The sequence below is a fragment of the Aphis gossypii genome, chromosome 2, assembly GCF_020184175.1.
Source record: "Aphis gossypii isolate Hap1 chromosome 2, ASM2018417v2, whole genome shotgun sequence".
Classification (NCBI taxonomy): domain Eukaryota; kingdom Metazoa; phylum Arthropoda; class Insecta; order Hemiptera; family Aphididae; genus Aphis; species Aphis gossypii.
The window spans coordinates 11,089,358-11,109,179 of record NC_065531.1 but is presented as its reverse complement, the minus strand read 5'-3'; the positions used below and the strand labels follow the sequence as shown (position 1 = coordinate 11,109,179).

Genomic DNA, 19,822 nt, shown 5'->3' with positions numbered 1-19,822 from the left:
CAAATAGTTTACCTGAATTGTTGTAGGTATTTCGACTCCTTTAATTTAAAGTGAAGGTGTTAGGTAGATTATTTTTCCGAAATGTAAATTGTACATGGTAAGATTTTCAGGATTTATTAAAAAATTAAAATTCCTACTTACTTTTTTAGGTGTTTATTAAGTCGAACTGATTTTGAAAGTCATACCTATGAAGCTTGAGCAGACCAACAAAGTTTGAATTAGAAGGTTATTATGAATATAAATGTTAGAACTTATATTTGCTGTTTTTGTAATATATGATGAATAACACGTATATACCTATAGAGTATAGGCTATGGCTATATCAAATTGGGTGAAAAGTCACTATCTTAAGGCATAATTAGAGAAGTAAGAAGATATTTAGTAATGAGTATAACAACTTAGTTAAACGATAAACAACAGTATGTTAATAGTTCATTATTTTGCTATAATTTAAAAACTTTAATTGTGAGAAACTGGGCACTTCAACTTTTATATGAAATATATTATTATGATTTATGAATTACCTACATATGCTATACAGCACACGTAATAACATTTATAATTTATTTTAAAATATTTATTATTTATAGGTATAGGTACTATATAAGTCAGGTATGGCCAACCCGCGGCCCGCGACATTTTCAAATATTTACAAAAAAAAAAATTATTTTTGCGCTGATAGAATATTCTGGAATGCCCATCTGTATTATTAAAAATGTAATCGCAACAAAAGTAATAATTCTAATCTAATCTGATAAAAATATATACGAGTAGACACCAGCATATAGCAATTAATTGCATTGTTATAAAATAATAATAATAAATAATAATTCATTCTGTTTATTTCAAATAATTAATACACCAAAACTTATTTTATAATAATAATTAATTTTGTTTATAATGTTTACTCCATTTTTTTTTTGTATTAGGGCAAAATACTTTTATTTTTTTATATGTGGCCCGCAGGATTGTAATGTATTTACAAAGTGGCCCGCAAGATCATTTGGGTTGGCCACCCCTGATATAAGTATATTTTTATTTTTTACTATTTTATCGTATTTACAAAAAGAAGTTATTAAATTTTGAATCATTTAAGTTGATGTTATCCGTAGGTATAAAGTTAAATTTATTACAAGTTCGACATATATGACAAGGACGTGTCACATATGTATATGATAATTGTCAAATGTCAATTGATAATTAGAGATAGAATGTTGAAGATTAGCATTTTTTTCCTTTGATCCTATAGAATGGTATCTTTTCAAAAAATTCAGCTACCTTAATTCAGAAAATAATAATTTTATTTTTCATTTATTAGACTTTTTTAGCTATAAGTTCATTTTTTTATTAATTTTTAACATATTTTTTTTTATTCTAAGTCTTTTTCATATTAGAGGTTATTTTTAGTCATTTTTGTACAATGTGGGACATTATTCTCAAATTTAAGTTTTTAAAGAAACATTTTTTGAGCTATATAATTTTTTGATCAACATTTCACAAAAAAAACTTACCTTCTCTATGACAGCAATCGAGACTCGACACCAACTATACATCAGAGCAATTTTTTTAGTTCTAGACCAGGAGATTAAATTTTTTAAATTTTATTTTGGTGATATGTTTTTAATGTTTAAAATAAATAATCTGTAATTTAAGGCATTTACTTCGTGTTTCTAGACCGTCTTAATGAAAAAATTATCATTTTTTTTATTATTGTTTTCGCTTTAGAACATTTTTTATTAGATTCTGAACGGAGTGATGAATACATTTTACAATGTGTTTTTTTTTTGTCTCTGTATAGCATAACTAGTCGAAATAATGCTTCAATATGCTTTGGGGGTGGTTTTCGATGGCCAAGTGAATATCCTTAGTGCATTATAGAGGTCAAAAGTAAACATTTTCCAACAGTTTTAATCGAGAAAAATAAAAAAAAAATGACAGAAAACGGGATTTTTTACGCAAAACCAGTATTCGACCAAATCGATTTTTTTATGGTGGTATCTCAAAAACTAATCACTGTAAATAGTTGAAATTTTCACCACATGTTTGTATTATCGTTACTAATAATGGCTAAACTTTCAAAAAATGTTGACTTTTTTTTTTTGAGTTATTTTATACTTTATAGACCATTGAAATTTTCGATTTTTATGAGAATTTTTTTTTGAAGTGTCGATAAAAAAATTTGGATAACCAAAAAAACTTGAAAATTTAATACAAGGTTCCTTATGATTTGTTCTTACTGTAACTAAAAAAAATTAAAAATCCTAATTATCCTAATTTATACTACCTATTTCGTACATATCGGAACACTATTTCGGTATATCTAGATAAAAATAATAATGGAACATAAAACATTATGTTGAATGCATGGGCGCCCATTGGGAGGGGCAAGGGCGGGGGGCACTTGCCCCCCCCCCTGGACAAAAAATATTAAAAACTTGTAACTCAATAAATATTACCATAATATAATATAATTATCTTTACATTTGAGAATTTTTTATTTTGACCCCCACTAAAATTTTACTTATGGGCGCCCATGGTTGAATGTTCTATGATATAATTATAACATGTTGTATAAAAAATCCAAATTGCTAAGTATATTGTACTTAATGTTTCTAATAAGTAACAACTTATTAAAATGGAATAAAAAATATAGTATAAATCGCGATAGATTTTAATCTAACGTGGTATAAATAATAAAAAACAATTAAAATATAAAAATGTATGTAATATGTATGTAGGTATATAAAATGGAAAATTAGAAATTTCCAAATATAGTAATAACTAATGTGTAATATTAAATAAATTCATTATAAGAAATTACATTACAATAGTAAGAATTTATGCTAATAACTAATAAGTAATAACTGTAATAATAATATAGACACTTAGTATACAGCAGAGTGGTAACCTTCACTATTTTTACTTTATGTTTTAATCAACATCTTAACATTGATTTAAAAATAAATATCCATATTATACTAAATAGTTAGCACAGAATATAACAGGCTAAATTCTTACACGGTCTTAAAACTTGGAAGATATTCTAAGATCGTGGATTCTTATTGCTTATATTATTATCTATGCTAATTATAGAAATTACTATCAATGGAACTTAGATAATATCATTGATTAAATATACACATAGATAACGACTAACCAGCTGTATGTCTTCAACCACGGTTATAAACCGTATTTTATCAATTCTTATCGATTCGTTCAATCTACAGGCTACAACAACACTGTTCATATTTTTATAGTGGAACAGTGCCTAAAACTAATCTTTTATCATCATTGAATAAATCAACAAAGTATATTGCAACTTCCAGTGGTAATTGTAATAATAATTACAAGTTTCTGCGCATAATATTTGTAATAACTAATAACATTTAACAGTAATCAATAATCACAATATATAATTTATTATTTTATTATTTTAAGTTCTTGTAAAATGAAATAGTTAATTAATGTTGAGTTCTTTGTTAAGAAAAACGAATAAAATGTTTAATAACTAGCTGAACCAAACTAAAACAAATTGTTAATGTAAGTTTATGACGTTTATGTTATTATAAAAGGTCATCTTAATTGATGTTATTGTGTTTTTTCACCTGTATAGGTTAGACGTAGTTTAATCTTTATAACTTAACTCTTAAATATAGTAGAGATACAGTTGCTATATATGTATTATATAATTTATACATAGCAATAAACCTGTATTTTCTTTTTATCAAATATCTATTAATAATTAATTATAATAGGTAAAATAGTATAATTAATTTTTATCAAATATGTAATTTAGGTAAAACAAATGTCTATATTATACATATTTTATTTTACTCAATTCTCTTTTAGATGACTGTTCATTATAGTGTCATAGCCACTAATATTGAATTAAATTATTTTGAATGCATGTGTTTACAGATTTATTCACACTAATGGAATTGTCACAATCAATTGATTTAAAAAATGAAAGCAATAGACTGGGTACATTCACTGGTTGGCCAGTATCATTTATCATAACTCCAAAAAGTTTAGCAGCTGCTGGATTCTATTATACTAAACAAACTGACAAAGTAATTATAATTTATTGATATATAGCTATATTATTACAAATAAGTAAAAGCCATAATGATATATTTATTTACTCATTTTAGGTTAAATGTGCATTTTGTAATATTTGTATTTGTCACTGGGAATTTGGTGACAATGCTGTCGATGAACATAAACGTCACAATCCTAACTGTAGCTTTTTCCTTAGTCAAGACTGTGGTAATATACCTATTATTGAAGGGATTCAATTGAGAGGGGAATTTATTGAAAATCATAAGGAAACAGGTCAATTTTTAGTTTAATTAAGTTTAGTGATAAAACTATTTTTTTTTTTTTTCATTAGATTTATGATAAAATGTTAATTTCAATTATGTCATTGATTATATAATATTGTATAATGTGTATAAAATTAATAATATTTAATTGGTTATAGTTAGTTATGGTTAAGTTTCTCAGTTAAGATTTAAGGCAAATCAAAAATTACTTAATCTTTATTTAGAGTTAAACAACTTTCTTTTACATTTTAGAAGAATCGCCTAATAACTTATTAAATTACAACTTTTCATTTCCAATTATAACTACTTAGTTCAATTAATATTACTTGGAATTATTGAGTGTTTATTTAAAGAAAAATATACTTTATATGGATATGATTTAGTATTTTCAAGATGTCTAATTATTGTTTTTATTTAAGCCATGTGTAACAATAAAAGTGAATGAAAATGTTATCAAAACATATATTCTGTTATTTATTAATGTATACAGAGTAATTCTTTTATCAAACAACATTCATTATTTTAAAATCTATTACATTTTTTGAAAATATTTTTTACACCATTTAAAGTTAAAATAAAATAATATTTTTATCTTATTAATTATTTTAGTTTTTACTTTGAATGATAATGTACATTTTTAATTTAATATTCTGAAGCAAAATGTTGGTCTTCTACTTGGCTCTTCTTAACTTTAAATACTTTAAATTCATTAATTGTTCAAATTTCAATTTTTATGTATTGAAATAGTCCCAATTATATTTTGTTTCAGAATAAGAAATTAAAAATATATGTTATCGTTCAAAAAAATAAAAACTTAAAAAATACTTGTTTTATTTTCACTGGAAATCTCAAAAACATTAAAAACCCAGTTTACATGTATTATTGTAAATTTATAAAATTTTATTCTCATAAAATATTTGTTAAAACTGTTAATTATATAATGAATTAATAAATATTTTGTTGAAATAGGTGAACCAATTGATATTCAAGGTTTGGGTGTAAGAGCTCATAGAGTAGCTTTTCATCTAAAGTATAATTCATTCAGTGCTCGATTGAAAACGTTTAGTGGTTGGAGTAATGAATCACAAAAACCTGAAGATTTAGCTACTGCTGGATTTTTCTTTACTGGTACATATTTTAACATGTTTATAAACTCTTATCAGTTGAATTAAACTATATTTTCAAAAATATTTTAATATTTGTAATATTATATTCATTAATATTTAAAAAAAGTTCTATAGACCATTAATTAATAGACATAAAATGTATTATTATAGGTAGTAATGATGAAGTTCGCTGTTATTACTGTGATGGAGGTCTTCAAAATTGGGAGGTAGATGATAATACATGGGTTGAACATGCTAAATGGTTTCCAAACTGTGGCTTCTTAAATTTAGTAAAAGGAGAACAATTCTTGGATGGAAATTTGGTTGAAAGATTTAATGCGCTTTTAAATAGGCCTAGACTTGATGATACAGGAGAGGTATATCTAGCTTAAAATGTTAAATAACCTATATACTATATTATACAGGATGTTTCTGAAATGAATGAGGTTACTGGTATATGCGTACTTACTGTAATGGCCCAATGAAGGTTTTTTTGAAAAAAATTTTCTATCTTAAAAATCTGGGTTTTTTCAAATTACTTTTAGAACATTATCTTAAATACAAAAACAAATGCTCTAGTTGTATTTTTTGCAAAATTCTCATACGTCACATTGTTTTAGAGCTTGTTGTGCTTTTTTCGCGCTCAAATCGCGAATTAAAAGATTAATGGTGGCGATAGTTATTTGTTATCATTTAACATACATGATTAATTAACATATTGTTTTAATTGTAAAATAATCAAATTACTTTATTTACAATTGTTACAATTGGTATTAACCCAGATTTTTAAGATAAAAAAAAAATTTCAAACAAATCTTCATTGGGCCATCACAGTGAGTACACTTATGATAGTAACCTCGTTCATTTCAGAAACACCATGTAAATTTTTTTGATTCTTTCAACATTCAACATTCATTATTTTAAAAGTATTTATCATTTTTGTAGATAATCATGTCATTACAAACCAACATTTTTGAAAAAAAAAACATATTTTTATTATTATTATTATTATTATTTATTTTTTTCAAGTTGTTTTACTTCTTTTAAAATGCAGCATTATTTTTAATTTCATAAAAAAACTATATTATTATCCCCTAAAACTATAAAAAAAAAAAATAGCAAAATATATATATATTTTTTATACATAATTATAATTATTAATCTGAGACTTCTATTGATGTGTCTCCTGTCAAAATGATTTAAAATGTATTTGCATTTTTATTTTTATAGAATTTTAAATATACCAATTACTTATAAATTTTAATATACATTATATTTTATTATTACCATTTAGTACTGTTTTACATTAAACATTATATTTTTCACAGGGACAAGTGGTTAGTATACACCAAACAGATAATATCTCACCAAATAGTATAAGTTCTTCGAATAGAACTAATGAGACTACTGATCGACAAATAAGCGATCTTATGCTACTACCTCCTGCACAAGTAAGATAAAAAAAATTATTCTTATTTTCTTAATAATTATACGTATAACATTTATAATAAAAAATAACTAGGAAAAAAAATAAGAAAATAATATTTATTTATTGTATTAATACCAAACAGCAGTTATGTAGGTGAACACAAATAAAATAAATATATTTATCAGTTAATAGTTAATTAAAATTAAGTGAATATAATACAAAGCATATTAAGAATAAACAAGTAACTTAAACTAAACATTAGTTGATTGAAGAAGAAGATCTGAGAGAGCTATGTTAAGGAAACTTAGTATTCATTGTAAAAGATAGTTGAAATCATAAGAGATTGAGTATGGAGGTATAGAAAAGAATATAAAAGTGCTTAACCAGGAGACAAATGAATCTTCTTTAACTCCTCGAAGAGTTGAACCTGATTCAGAAAGTATGACATGTACACATAGATTATATCACATAATATAATTAAAATAACATAAGCCCTTCATGTATTATTTTTAAATTTGTTGTATACTCTGTTCCAAATAAGATGACTTGTGCACAAATATCCTAATCATGTTCCATTTACATTGAAGTAGATTATCTGCCACTGTGCGTCTGTGCGCATTGTGAGCTGATACAATGTGTAGCTCTTTAGCCCCGCCTACCATGTGCAAACACTAGTTATCTTATTTAGAACTGAGCGTTTGAGTATATAAATCTTTAAAATGTATTATATTTCAAAAACACCAATAATCTTAGCAGTTGAGGCATATATTTATGTACAAAAACAGTAAAAAGATATGGCTTTAGTGGCTTCTAGTGCTATGAGATGAGACACATTGTTTTATATCAGTTAACATTTCAGGGAACCATTTAGAACAGATATAATGGATTTATGGTTAAGTCAAAATGTGAGTCGAAAATAAAGATATGTTTAAGTTTGAATGAATGAGTGAACAGTTATGATGTGGATATTCTATTTTTAATAAATATGCGGCTTAGTATAGAAATTGATTTTAATATGTTCTAATATGGGGTGTTAAATAATTGTGCCATATTCTAGAATAGACCTAAGGCAATATTATATAATAATTTTGTTGTTTTATTATTTTATAATTTTTTTTATATTTTCATTCAAAATTTAACATTTCAGATGGCATTAGAGTTAGGCTTACAACCATCTCAGATTCGACAAGCAATTCGTAGTAATCTGCAAGATATTGGAACACCTTTTCGTCCAATGGATAATTTTATGCAACAAGTTTTAAACCAAGATCAAAATTCATTTTTTTCTGAAGGGTATTAACAAAACCAATTTCTAAAAATTAAATTAATAATTTATTTAAAAGAAAAATACATTTTAGAGATACATTGTCTCTTGAACAAATTCTCCGGAGAGAAGAACCAGAACCCATGGACGGAATAAGTATTCCTCGTGATGATGATGTTTCTGAAGAATCTAGTGACTCTAATGATGAAATTATTGAAGAGTAAGTTAACAAATTAGTATGATTTATATTTTATATATTAAATATATTAAATATATTTATTTCATTTTTTTAGGGTAGTTACTCGTATTTCTGCTTCTTCAAGTTCCAGTGATTGTGATTCAGAGGTAGAGGCTGAAGAAGTATCTGAATTATCTGAACCTGAAGATGAAAATGAAAATGAAAATGTTACTTTTGATACAAATGAATCTGCATTTATAGCTGATAGTGTTAATTCCAGTCTATCTAATGATATTAAAGTTAAAGGTATAATTAATATTATTTTATTTATGATTTAATTTTTACTGTACGAATAATCTATCACAATATTTTACTTAGTTATTAAATTTTTGAATCATCTAACTTTATATTCATTTTAGAAGATGCTGATGAACCAATTGATGAATCTGCAAATGTTAAATTATCTCAAAGAGGTATATTTATATTTTATTTATAGTTGTATCTACTGTTATCTAACTTAACTGAGAATAAACTAATAAACCTATAATAATTGACAGTTGTGACCTAATGAATGTGCAGTTGGTGACTTTACTTACTGGCTACCACACAGCAATTTCACACTAGATAGTGATGATTTTTGTTGCAATATTTACTATATTTTTACTAACAAAACTTTTTAATTATTCATATACTTATCAATCACATTAATTTTACAATATGATTAAAGATTAAAAATTCCCGGGCAGTGTATGAACGTTACCTAAAATATCAAATTTTTTTTTAGTCAGAGGCCAACAGTATCAAGAAATTTGCCCGCGCAAATCAGTGTGCGATACTATACCGATTATTATGATTTCAATTCATGACTTTGGTCTATATTGATCTACACTGGTTTCGATAGAAATTTGGTAAATAGAACAGTTTACCCCTCACATAAATTATTATCACATTTCATAGCCGAGAAAATCAGAAAACTGATAATATATATAATGTACATAATAACAAGTTAAATAAGGGTAAATATAAATTTGTGGTGAAGATGAATCATGATCGGTATTTATCAAAAAAAAGTAAACCAGTGTGCCTCATTTTTAAATTGATTCACTACAGCGAATTTCTAAAAACTATTCCAGTTTATTTTTTAAGGAGGAATCTACACTGGTTTGCACTGGCGAATTTCTTGTATGTCACTTCCAGTGGCATTGTTATCACATATTATTTCTCAATTCTATTAATTAGGAATAGCTGTTGTTTGTAGTGACATTATAATAATCTGCTTTTTTGTTTTTACTCCCTGACATTACTTGAACAAAATATTATGGATAAATGAACTAACTAAATAATTTGTTATTAAATAACTTAAATGCATTACTTCTTTTATTTTATAAGCGTCCTGGGAGTTTTAGGGCGTCCAGACCACAACTCTAATTTATAGGTTTATTATTTTGATGGTTAAAACATAAAAGGCCTTTAACTTAAAAGGGTGTTGTAGTTATCATAAGTAAAATTTTAATAAAACATTTAAATCTTATAGTTTCTTGTCCAAAGATTATAAATTCATAACTCATAATTAAATTTTTTATTTAAATTAAACATTGTGTAACTACGATGAAAAATGTAAAAATTATTATTTTTATAACATGCATAACCATTAAATGAAATGGATATATTTTGTTTGTATTGCATTTTGAAATATTCCAAAATAATAGAGTTCATAACTAAAAGAAATGTTTTCAGTGCATGATGACAAGTATATTAACATTAGGATTTCTAACTCTTGATTATAGCTACTATATGGTTTAATAATTAAATTAAATTATAATATTTTGTATTCATTTATCAAGAACATAAAAAAATAAAATTACGTCCAAATACTCATAACCAGCCCATTTCATTACTCTATGTTGTGTTCCATACAACTAATATGTAAGTGTTAAAATGTTATCATCAAATTAAACATTCAACACTACATAACACAATATAGTGAAAACTCGGCTCAATACACTCTGCTATAATTATAATGCTATCATGATTTTTATTACCATTTATCAATATCAATATTAAATGGTTTGGATCAAAATTAAGTTTTGAATAAACATAATTTTGATGATATTAATAATAAATTTCAACTCAATTTTTAAAATTATTAATTTACTAATTATCTCAGAATAACAAAATATTTACTAATTATATTTAAAACTGATATTGTTGAATACTAAAAACTATTATATTTTAAGAAAGGTCATCTAAAGTAAATAAAACTTTGTAACTTTGTACAACACTTTTATAACAATTTTATATAAGTAATCCTTTTTTAATAATTTAATATTATTTTTTTCTTCTAAAACCCTTTAATACTACTCCTATTGTTTTGCATGTGTATGTATTTTAAACATATTTTTTTTTAAACCATCTAAAAAGATCATTTTTCATCATTTCAACTAGTATCAAAAATTAAACTTTCATGTGTGAAAAAAAAATATGTTTAATGTGATAATCAATTTTAATTATTTTCATAATAAAATAATGGCTCATAATATTATGTATTATTTTATTTCAGATTTAGAAGAAGAAAACCGTCGATTGAGAGAAGCCCGCCTTTGTAAAATTTGTGTTGATCAAGAATTAGGTGTTGTTATGTTACCTTGTGCCCATTTAGTTGCGTGCATCACTTGTGCCTCTAGTCTACTAGACTGCCCATTATGTCGACAGACCATCAAGGCTACTGTTCGCACATTCCTTTCTTAACAATTGGGAATATATTTACAAATTTTTATTTTACACTTAATTCAAATTTGTTGGACATATAAGAACAACATGTCTGATGTATAGATTTCTTGTTGCTAATTATATAATATTATATTGAATGTTAACCACCGCTAAAAGAAAAAAGAAAAATTTAGTGGAAATTTCACATATTTTAATATGTGGTATGGCTGTTAATTTTGCTATACTTTTAATTATAATTATTAAGTAATTTTTTTCAACTTAATATTTCAATTTAGGTAGTACAATTTATTATAACAGTACACACTATACATACAAACTTGTATTTTCTTTAAAAAAAAAACTGTAATAGTTCTGTTTATTCCACTTCCACTTTTTATTTAGTTTGTAATCAATTTTAAATTTAGACTCTTATTTTTTTATTTCATTTAATGTGTACGATAAATTGATACGTAGCTTATATTTTAAATGCTTTTATTTAAAACATTGATTACTAAATTACAGTCAATATTACACAGAATGTTAAGAAAAAAATTGTTATGATTACAAGTATAACATAAATATATATTTAAAATAGTACATTTCATGATGGTATAAATTATTTCACCATGGTGATAGTATAATAAATAATGTTAAGTTATTAAAACTTAATAAAGTTAATGTTCTCATTGTATTTTTCTATGTTATATGATGTTCATTATTCATTATGTTATTTACCATTTTTTATTTAAAAATTCTAATTCTAATTTCTTTGATTTTTATTTAATTTTTCAAATGAATCTAAAAGTAATATCAAAAACTTTCAAAAAAAATTAAAAAATAAATAAGCAGATTGAATAAATGTTAATATGAAGATAGCTACCTACTTAAGTTGTTAAGAAGACATTAATACATTAATTATATACACACATTTGTTGTCAATATTTTACATATGTAAAACAGCAAATTTGCGTTTAACGGGATCAATTTTATACTGTTAACTTTAATATTGGAATCAATTTACCTATTATCAAACTTAAAGGTAATAATATATTTAAATTATTTAAGTATTATTTTATTTTAGTATTTAAATTTTTAAGTACCTAAGTTATAGTTATGTAAAATATTAAAACTTTAAAATTCTCGTGACTTTCTTAAAAATTAAAATATCAATAAATGCCTATAAGATTTCTCAGATAATATAATTACCTTTGAGTTTAATAATAAGTAAATTAATTCTAATATTAAAACTATAAGCATAAAATTGATGTCTGCTGAACTCAAATTTGTTTGTCTTACATTAGTAAGACATAGACAACACATGCGGGTATGACATATGTTCTCTTAACATTTCTTTTTTTTAATAAATGATTAGTCTAAATTAAAAATTATTATGAAATAGACTTAAAAAGTGATTATTGTTATAAATATGATATAGACATCTAGATTATTTTTTTTTTTAATCAATATTTTTCACTTTTTGAGAAAATCTGTGAATTAACTATAAGTATTTCTAGCAATAGTACAATATTATTGTTTTCCTCAAAAAAAAAAAAAAAAATGTCTAAGTTATTAGATGAAAACTGTTGTACCTATTGAATATTGATAATAATTGATTTAGTTATTTTATTGAATCATATTCTAACCTCTCTTTATACCACTAATGGTTATAACTTATATTGTAATAACAAAACAGATAGGTATTATTAGGAATTCCTTTTACTATTTAATTTGTTTTTAATTATATTTAATGAGAAAAAACCCATTAATGGTTTTTAAAGAACTCATTATTTCCTTTAAATATTTTATTAATTATTGAATCCAATTTATTTAAAAAAAAATAATGGTTGAAAAGATTTAGGTACAATTTTTAACATTTTTATAAGGGTACCTACTGGCTACTACCTAAATAACAATGCTTTTTGGATGCTACTTATCTTTATAAAACAATACCTATGTATTAGATTAAAACTTCAAAGCTTAAATAAAAAATCTAGTTTCTCCCTTCTCAAACTCACACCACTTGATTCATGCTTTACTTTTTGGATATTTTAAAATATTATAGAAATTATTTGAAATATTGTGTCAGTAGCAAAATTTGTGTAATTGAAGAACACAATATGATAGATTATTATATTTTTAATTGTAATCAAGAACCATGTGAATCATCATAAAAATAATGTTTTTGTGTTCATACTGCATAACGTCAACAGTAGAAATATTTTGAAATATCAACACGGTGTAAGATATTTAGATATTAAGATATCCCATATCGTCTTGCATCGTGTTACCTATTTGATATCCAGACCTTCGGTACTGGTCTAAAATGACAAAAACTCGTCAAACCAAGACGGCGTTAATAATCTTCATACGTAAAATTTTTAAGGACACGAATACACGATAAAAAAAATATGTGATAACTACCTAAGTAGGACGCATGAGTTAGTTTCAGATTTCTTGTATTATGTACAAAGAAAACACAAAATCATTCGTATTTCGTTCACCCCTCACATCGTAAAACTACAATAAAAGAAATCCATATAATTTATGCAATCCAATTTTCCCTCCCTATCTTACTATTTTGTTATTATGAAAAAATCAATCGACACATTTATTTTCAAATACATATAGTAACTCAATATTAAATCAAAAACCATACCTACCTATCTGCAGGCTGCAATAATATTTTACTTTATTAATGAAATACGTAAAATATACGTAGTTATTTTGTAGCATTTATAGCCATTTTTCTCTATCCTTTCCCATAATGATTTTATATAATTTGTGAATTTTTTTTTGACTATTACCTACATCATTTATTATATAGGTAATATTATATCAAATTATTTTAGCGGTAGAAGCAAAAAATTTTATTTTAAAACTATAGTTACGCCTGTGAGCTGTGAGTACCTAGTTATACCTACTTACATAGTTACATCTTACATACAATATTAAAAGCTTGAATGTGTAATTGTGATTGATTATTATTGTACTAAAGCCGGTCCACACTAGATTTATATAGTTATATCATGTATATTTTAAAATGTATTCTAAATTATTAGAAATATATTAGGTATTTGAAGACTTGAAGTCTATGATGATGTTTGGAAAAAAAATAACTGTACTATACATATTATTTTTTGGTACACCTACCTATATGACTTTTTATTCTCGTGCTTTTGTTTCGTTTGCTTTAATTTTTCAATTGCCTTTTTTTTCTAGATTCCTTACTTACCGTATACGCGCTGGTTAACTACGCATTATGTACCTAATATATTGTATAAATGTATTTCCTCTGCATACTGAGGGATTCGATTACAAATATGGTATACCGTATACCAGTGACAGCTGACAAATACTTTGTTATTATGCGTTCGTGGTCTATTTCAGTGGTGGTTTTTTCCCCGAGACAATTAAACATTCTTTTGCTCGGAAACTTTCGAGACTTGAAGTTTTTCTCACTGGATATTCGGGAACTCCGGTCTCGGGGCAACTGTTGACCGGCTATTCGTTGTAGAAGTCGTGTTAGCAGGCCATTAATCATTCAACTTAAAATATAAAATACATAATATTTCATGGAGACGGTTTATTATAATAATAATATTATCATGTTGTTTATATTATTATGCACGTATAACGTTATTGTTGTCAAATACACGGTTATAGTAATACCCCTACCATAGTCACCGGGTGGGCGAGGTGCATTCGTGCGCGAAAAACAAAACAAAAAAAACCGCACAAACAAAGAGCTGGCACGGCCCGTATCTGGGCGTCCCCCCCCCCAAACCTCTTTAAAAATTGAAAAATATTTCTCGGATCGCGATATTATAATATCGAAACGGGGATTTCGGCCGACGGATCGTGTGTGTGTGGTGCGTCTCTCTCACAGTCGTCGCACCGGTCGGGGGGAAGGGTGGTGGTTCCGCGTGAGAAACGGTCGGCACACTTGAAACACGGCCGAGACTCGAGACGCGCGTTTTACGGTGCACCGTAAAGGATGACGGCGACGATGTGGTGGTGGAGGCGGAGGAGGTGGAGAGGCCATTGCGCGGCGCTACGGCGGCCGAATCGACCGTCGGTCTCACGCGCCGCCGAGGTCGCATTCCTCGCCGTCAGACCGTGTCCTCCGCCCCGCCGCGCGCGTTCTCGTTCGTACACCGCGGGAAAGGACCGTTTTTCGTGTGGACTACGGTGCGGCGCGGCGGCGGAGAGAAGGCGTAACATTCTTTTGTGCGTCGCGCGTGCAATATAATATACGTAGCGCGCTCGCGACTCGTTTATACAGGGCGATCCGCTTGTGCGGCGCGGAGGCGAATAACGAAAACGGCCAATGATATTATATTATCTCGTTTTCACGTCTACGGCGAACTGTTAAAAAAAATAAGATAATATGTATTATATTATATTCAAATAATAATAAATATACATTCGGATTTCACATCGTCGTGACGTACGTACGACTGCGGACCATCGGATTTTCCGACGCAGTGTTTTTATTTTTATTTTTACCGCTGATTTTCCCACGTAGATTCAGAACCGCCCACGTCATTACAACCCGCGACCACAGTAGTTGTACTTGTAAACAACAACAACAACATCAATACCGACAACAGTCCAACTACGCTCTGTCGACCCAATATATAATTATTGGCCTTCGATCTCCCTTGCACGGCACTCGACTTATTGCAGGTTCCTACGCAATATTATTATCGCTGTCGTCTGTCTTTTCGTTTTCTCGTCGTCGCTCGGGTACGACTCCCCGAGTTCGGTATACGATACCTATGTACGAGTAAGGAGTAACCTGGAAAATACAATAGGATTACATCGTGTCTGCGTATACTCGCGTTGTCCAAGACTAGAAGACTTTTGTTTGTTCGATGTCCTCGTTCTTAGACGATGATACATAGTGGACATAGTGTGTGTCCCTTATTCAGAATTCCGATAAAGCGAGTGTTGACTAAAATTCGTAGTTATTCGTTTCCTGTTGTCATTTGTCGTGTAACAATAAACAATATAACTTCCGGCTTCGCCTATACTCGCCGATACTCATCCTGTCCAAAGGGATTCCGCGTGTGTTGTCTTTGTATTACAAGCGCACAGCATAAAAAATGTATATACTTAGCAGTTAGCGGTTTCAATTTAGTATGGTAACTGATAAACGATAAAGTGAATTATCAAATTTAAACATAATCTGTGTTTTCATTTATGTTTTTTACAATATAGATACCTACCTAGTACCTACTACCTATTTTTTAAGTTTGATATTGGGTTATATCACTCTATTGTTAAAGATTACTACACTAAATTATCTAAATTGAAACACAAACTTGTGACGTTGTATGTTTGTAAGATGGAAACAACACATTCGGGTGTGGCATCCTCTTAAATCTGTTTTGGACAAACTGTTTAAAATGAAAAAATTATACCTATATTATTATAACTTTTACATAATATTATATTGTAGGCGTGTATGTGTATCCGGTAGGTATATATCTTCACTTGTGATATAACATTTTAAATATTCTTAATATTCTAATAATAATAAAATAAATACATAATAATGTGTTACCGTTATTGTAGCAATGGCTGTCCTCGTGTTTCGATTATTATTTATGTTATATTTCGTACAGACCACGATGTGATACACGAACTGCCTCATTTGAAGAAAAGAGCTGCGAGAAATTTAAAATAAACAGTAAAATGATTAAATGCAAATATTGCATTGGTAAAATATGCATAATATTATAATAATTGTTATTTATTTATTTAATGATAGATTGAAACTTGTTTACTACAATAAAATATTTCGATAAGAATTAATTTTAAACACGTTATACAACCATAATAGGTATACTATATAATGTAGGTACACATTATTGTGGTATATTACAATGAATGCATACAATATTTTGAAGTTTTGAACCTTATGTAAAAATTATTTTCTTATTATTATGTGTTATTTTTTAAACATTTAAACGTATGAGTACGACACGATTATGAGTCATATTTATCACATAATAAGGTGAGGTCACAAGACTTATACGTTGACTTGGATTTAATTTGTCCAACAAAAATGCAATATTATATGGACGTGAAAAAAAAATTATATTTACACTCACGTCTCTACTGAACTTCCATAAAAATATATACTAAAGTATATTATATTTATACTTAATAGGTATTAGGCATATATTATTATTTAAACAACGTAATTTATCCAAAAAACATAATATTATAGGTGGTACATAAATCAAATTCCAATAACTTTTCTAACCTTACCTAACCTGGCTAATCTTAATGTAAAATTTATTTAAAATCATCTAAATATTTAAACAAGAAAGTAGAAACTGTACATTCGTTAAAGAGAGTCAGTTAAAAAACGTATTTGTGTTATAATATTTATTATCTTGATAAGTGAACAACGATGCATGTATACGAAATGTGTGTGTACCTTTATCTTTGTATACCTACTTGTTACTTCATATGTTTATAAAATATTGTCATGAATATATTAAAAGAAACTCGTCTTTTTATATAGATTTTATTTTCTTAGTATTCTAACTAGTCACGGCCGTGGTGTGCTGTATTCACAAACTTTATGTCATATGTGTTTAACATTTGTACATTAAATATAATGGTTGTTAAAAAATCAAATATATACCTACTCGCATTAGAACGATGTATTTTTTTACTTGTAATTGGACCCTAAACTACTTATAAAAATAAGTTTTTTTACTCACATTTACATTTAAATTGATAAAAAGGGTTTTTCAAATTGAAATACATTAATTGTAAGTATAGTACCAACCTATATTATAAACTCTAAATAAATAATAGGTACCTATGTTATACTAGCTCACATATCCTATGTATAATATAAATAATATAGTATATTATTATTGTATACATAATATAAAATATTATAATAAATTGGTATACCTACTATCATACACTATATATGTGAAAGCACACAATTTTGTTTTACCTTCTTTTACATATATTACAAAATAGAATAAAATGTATATTACATATTTAGTTGAACCAGCTGGTAAATAATATTTTTGGATCAATTTATTTCAAATTATTTTTTTGTAACATGAACGTCATGAACCGCTACATAATGCAAGTATATGATTTATTATATTGGTAGTAGGTACACACCATATTTAAAAGGCCTCTCAGGGCCATCCCATTTCATACCCATCCTCCATCCTTCTCTACCTATCCATACTCCATAACTCTTTCTTTCTAATTCTCCACCTAATAATTTCACATCTTTTTTGACAAGTCTTCCAATTAAAATTATTTTTTTCATACACTAGATAAATTATAATGAACTTTTATACGGCATTTTAAATACTTTAGAACAACTATTTATATCACATGTACGGCAATCTTATAGTGTGGCTCTTATGCAATATTATTATTACTACCGTCTATCATTTTATAGTCTCATCGTCACTTTATGGTATTGATAAATTGGGTATATTGTATATAATATGTACTATATACATGTATAGTAGGTACATAGCTATATAATGGTCCAACGGAAATGACGCAATATCCTGGCCTCTCTTTAATAGCGTTTTGCTTAGTTTCGCAATTTACCTAGAACAACGCCTTTTTCTACATTTAGGCGTACCTGTGAAAATATACCACATTAAAATTAAATACTCACTTATTTGTATACAGAGTGATTCTACAAGCATATTAAATCAAATTTTGATTTGGAATTTGTTAGTACACTTAATAAGGATCATAAAAATGTTTTGTGGTGATATTTTTTTTTTCAAATGAGTTCTATAATAGGTACGTTTATATCTATAATATAGGTATATAGTGTTATAGTATGTACACCCCATGTATAAATTATAAATTATTAAGCGATTTAATGTTAGTCAAATTTGTATTATTAAAATTCAAATGAGTAGTTTTTGAGATATCTAACTTTGTATACAAAGACTAAAAAGTCAAAATAAATAAAGACTTAGGGGAGGGGTAAACTAAATGATGGGTTTTAGCTGCATAATAAACTACCACAAAAATTCTTTAACTGCTGCAGCTTTCCAGTGGCGCAACTAAAGGGTGCAAAAAGGTCTTTAGCACCCCCAAAGTTAAAATTTAGCACCCCCTGTTGTTTATATCCAATTTTTATTATATCTTATTGAAATATCATGATTGTTATGTTTTTAAATTATAGAAAATTTTCTGAAAAATATTTAATTATTTGGTCGTAAGTCATAATAATATAATTCATTATAATTCATTCCATACATGGATATTCCCATAATATTGTTAGACAATTAACTATAAGGACGATAAGGTATACATTACGGAGAAATATATTGCTTACGATCTATTTTTAGCCAATATAGGTCGCATCAAAAAGCACTATATCTCTGTGGTGCATTCACATATTTAACACCCCCTGTTATAGAGGTCTAGTTGCGCCTATGCAAATTTCAAATGTGGGATTTATCTTACTTGAAGGTAGATACAATGTCTATAATAGTATACAATTTATTTTCAATTTGTAACTTTTTTTTACGAATTTAATACAAACAAATTTTATAAATAGGTAACTTAAATCAAACTAGTAGCTAGGTACTTTTTTTTTAGTTATGTACTTAGACAATCAGTCATCAGAGTTAAATACATTCCGATTTCAAATTCCATACAAGTTGATGATTCATATACTTCAATGTTTGACATTGATGGTTGAATTTCAATAAAAATGCCCATGCCAATGCCCATTTGCATGCCTGCAATTCGTATATTATATATTCACTACATTTTATATTAAAATGTAATAATTGC

General features: G+C 26.9%; 1 protein-coding gene and 1 long non-coding RNA gene across 3 annotated transcripts; both read left to right on the top strand.

The window, feature by feature from the left end:
- The first annotated feature begins 3,297 nt into the window (after positions 1-3,297).
- Positions 3,298-12,604, top strand: LOC114121047 (baculoviral IAP repeat-containing protein 7-B-like). Of its 2 annotated transcripts, none has more exons than XM_050202386.1 (11): positions 3,298-3,540; positions 3,919-4,070; positions 4,152-4,332; positions 5,292-5,450; positions 5,600-5,805; positions 6,757-6,879; positions 8,005-8,150; positions 8,216-8,341; positions 8,415-8,605; positions 8,722-8,772; positions 10,860-12,604. In XM_050202386.1, exons 2-11 carry the CDS (start codon positions 3,933-3,935, stop codon positions 11,045-11,047), a joined length of 1,509 nt encoding a protein of 502 aa, XP_050058343.1. In that variant the 5' UTR covers positions 3,298-3,540; positions 3,919-3,932; the 3' UTR covers positions 11,048-12,604. The 2 variants fall into 2 exon arrangements, with proteins under 2 accessions (XP_050058343.1, XP_027838995.2); XM_027983194.2 differs by having other exon boundaries at positions 3,301-3,540; positions 8,719-8,772.
- Positions 12,605-16,373: 3,769 nt separating this feature from the next.
- On the top strand, positions 16,374-17,681 carry LOC126550558 (uncharacterized). The gene is made up of 2 exons (XR_007604669.1): positions 16,374-16,486; positions 16,586-17,681. It is a non-coding gene; the product is annotated as an uncharacterized LOC126550558 (long non-coding RNA).
- The last annotated feature ends 2,141 nt before the right edge of the window (positions 17,682-19,822 follow it).

Bases quoted from the DNA above. Each gene is read 5' to 3' on its own strand.
- LOC114121047 (XM_027983194.2), top strand. From the start codon at position 3,933: ATGGAATTGTCACAATCAATTGATTTAAAAAATGAAAGCAATAGACTG. The intron at 6,880-8,004 runs GTAAGATAAAAA...TTAACATTTCAG, and splicing joins TGCTACTACCTCCTGCACAA to ATGGCATTAGAGTTAGGCTT. The intron at 8,773-10,859 runs GTATATTTATAT...ATTTTATTTCAG, and splicing joins TGTTAAATTATCTCAAAGAG to ATTTAGAAGAAGAAAACCGT.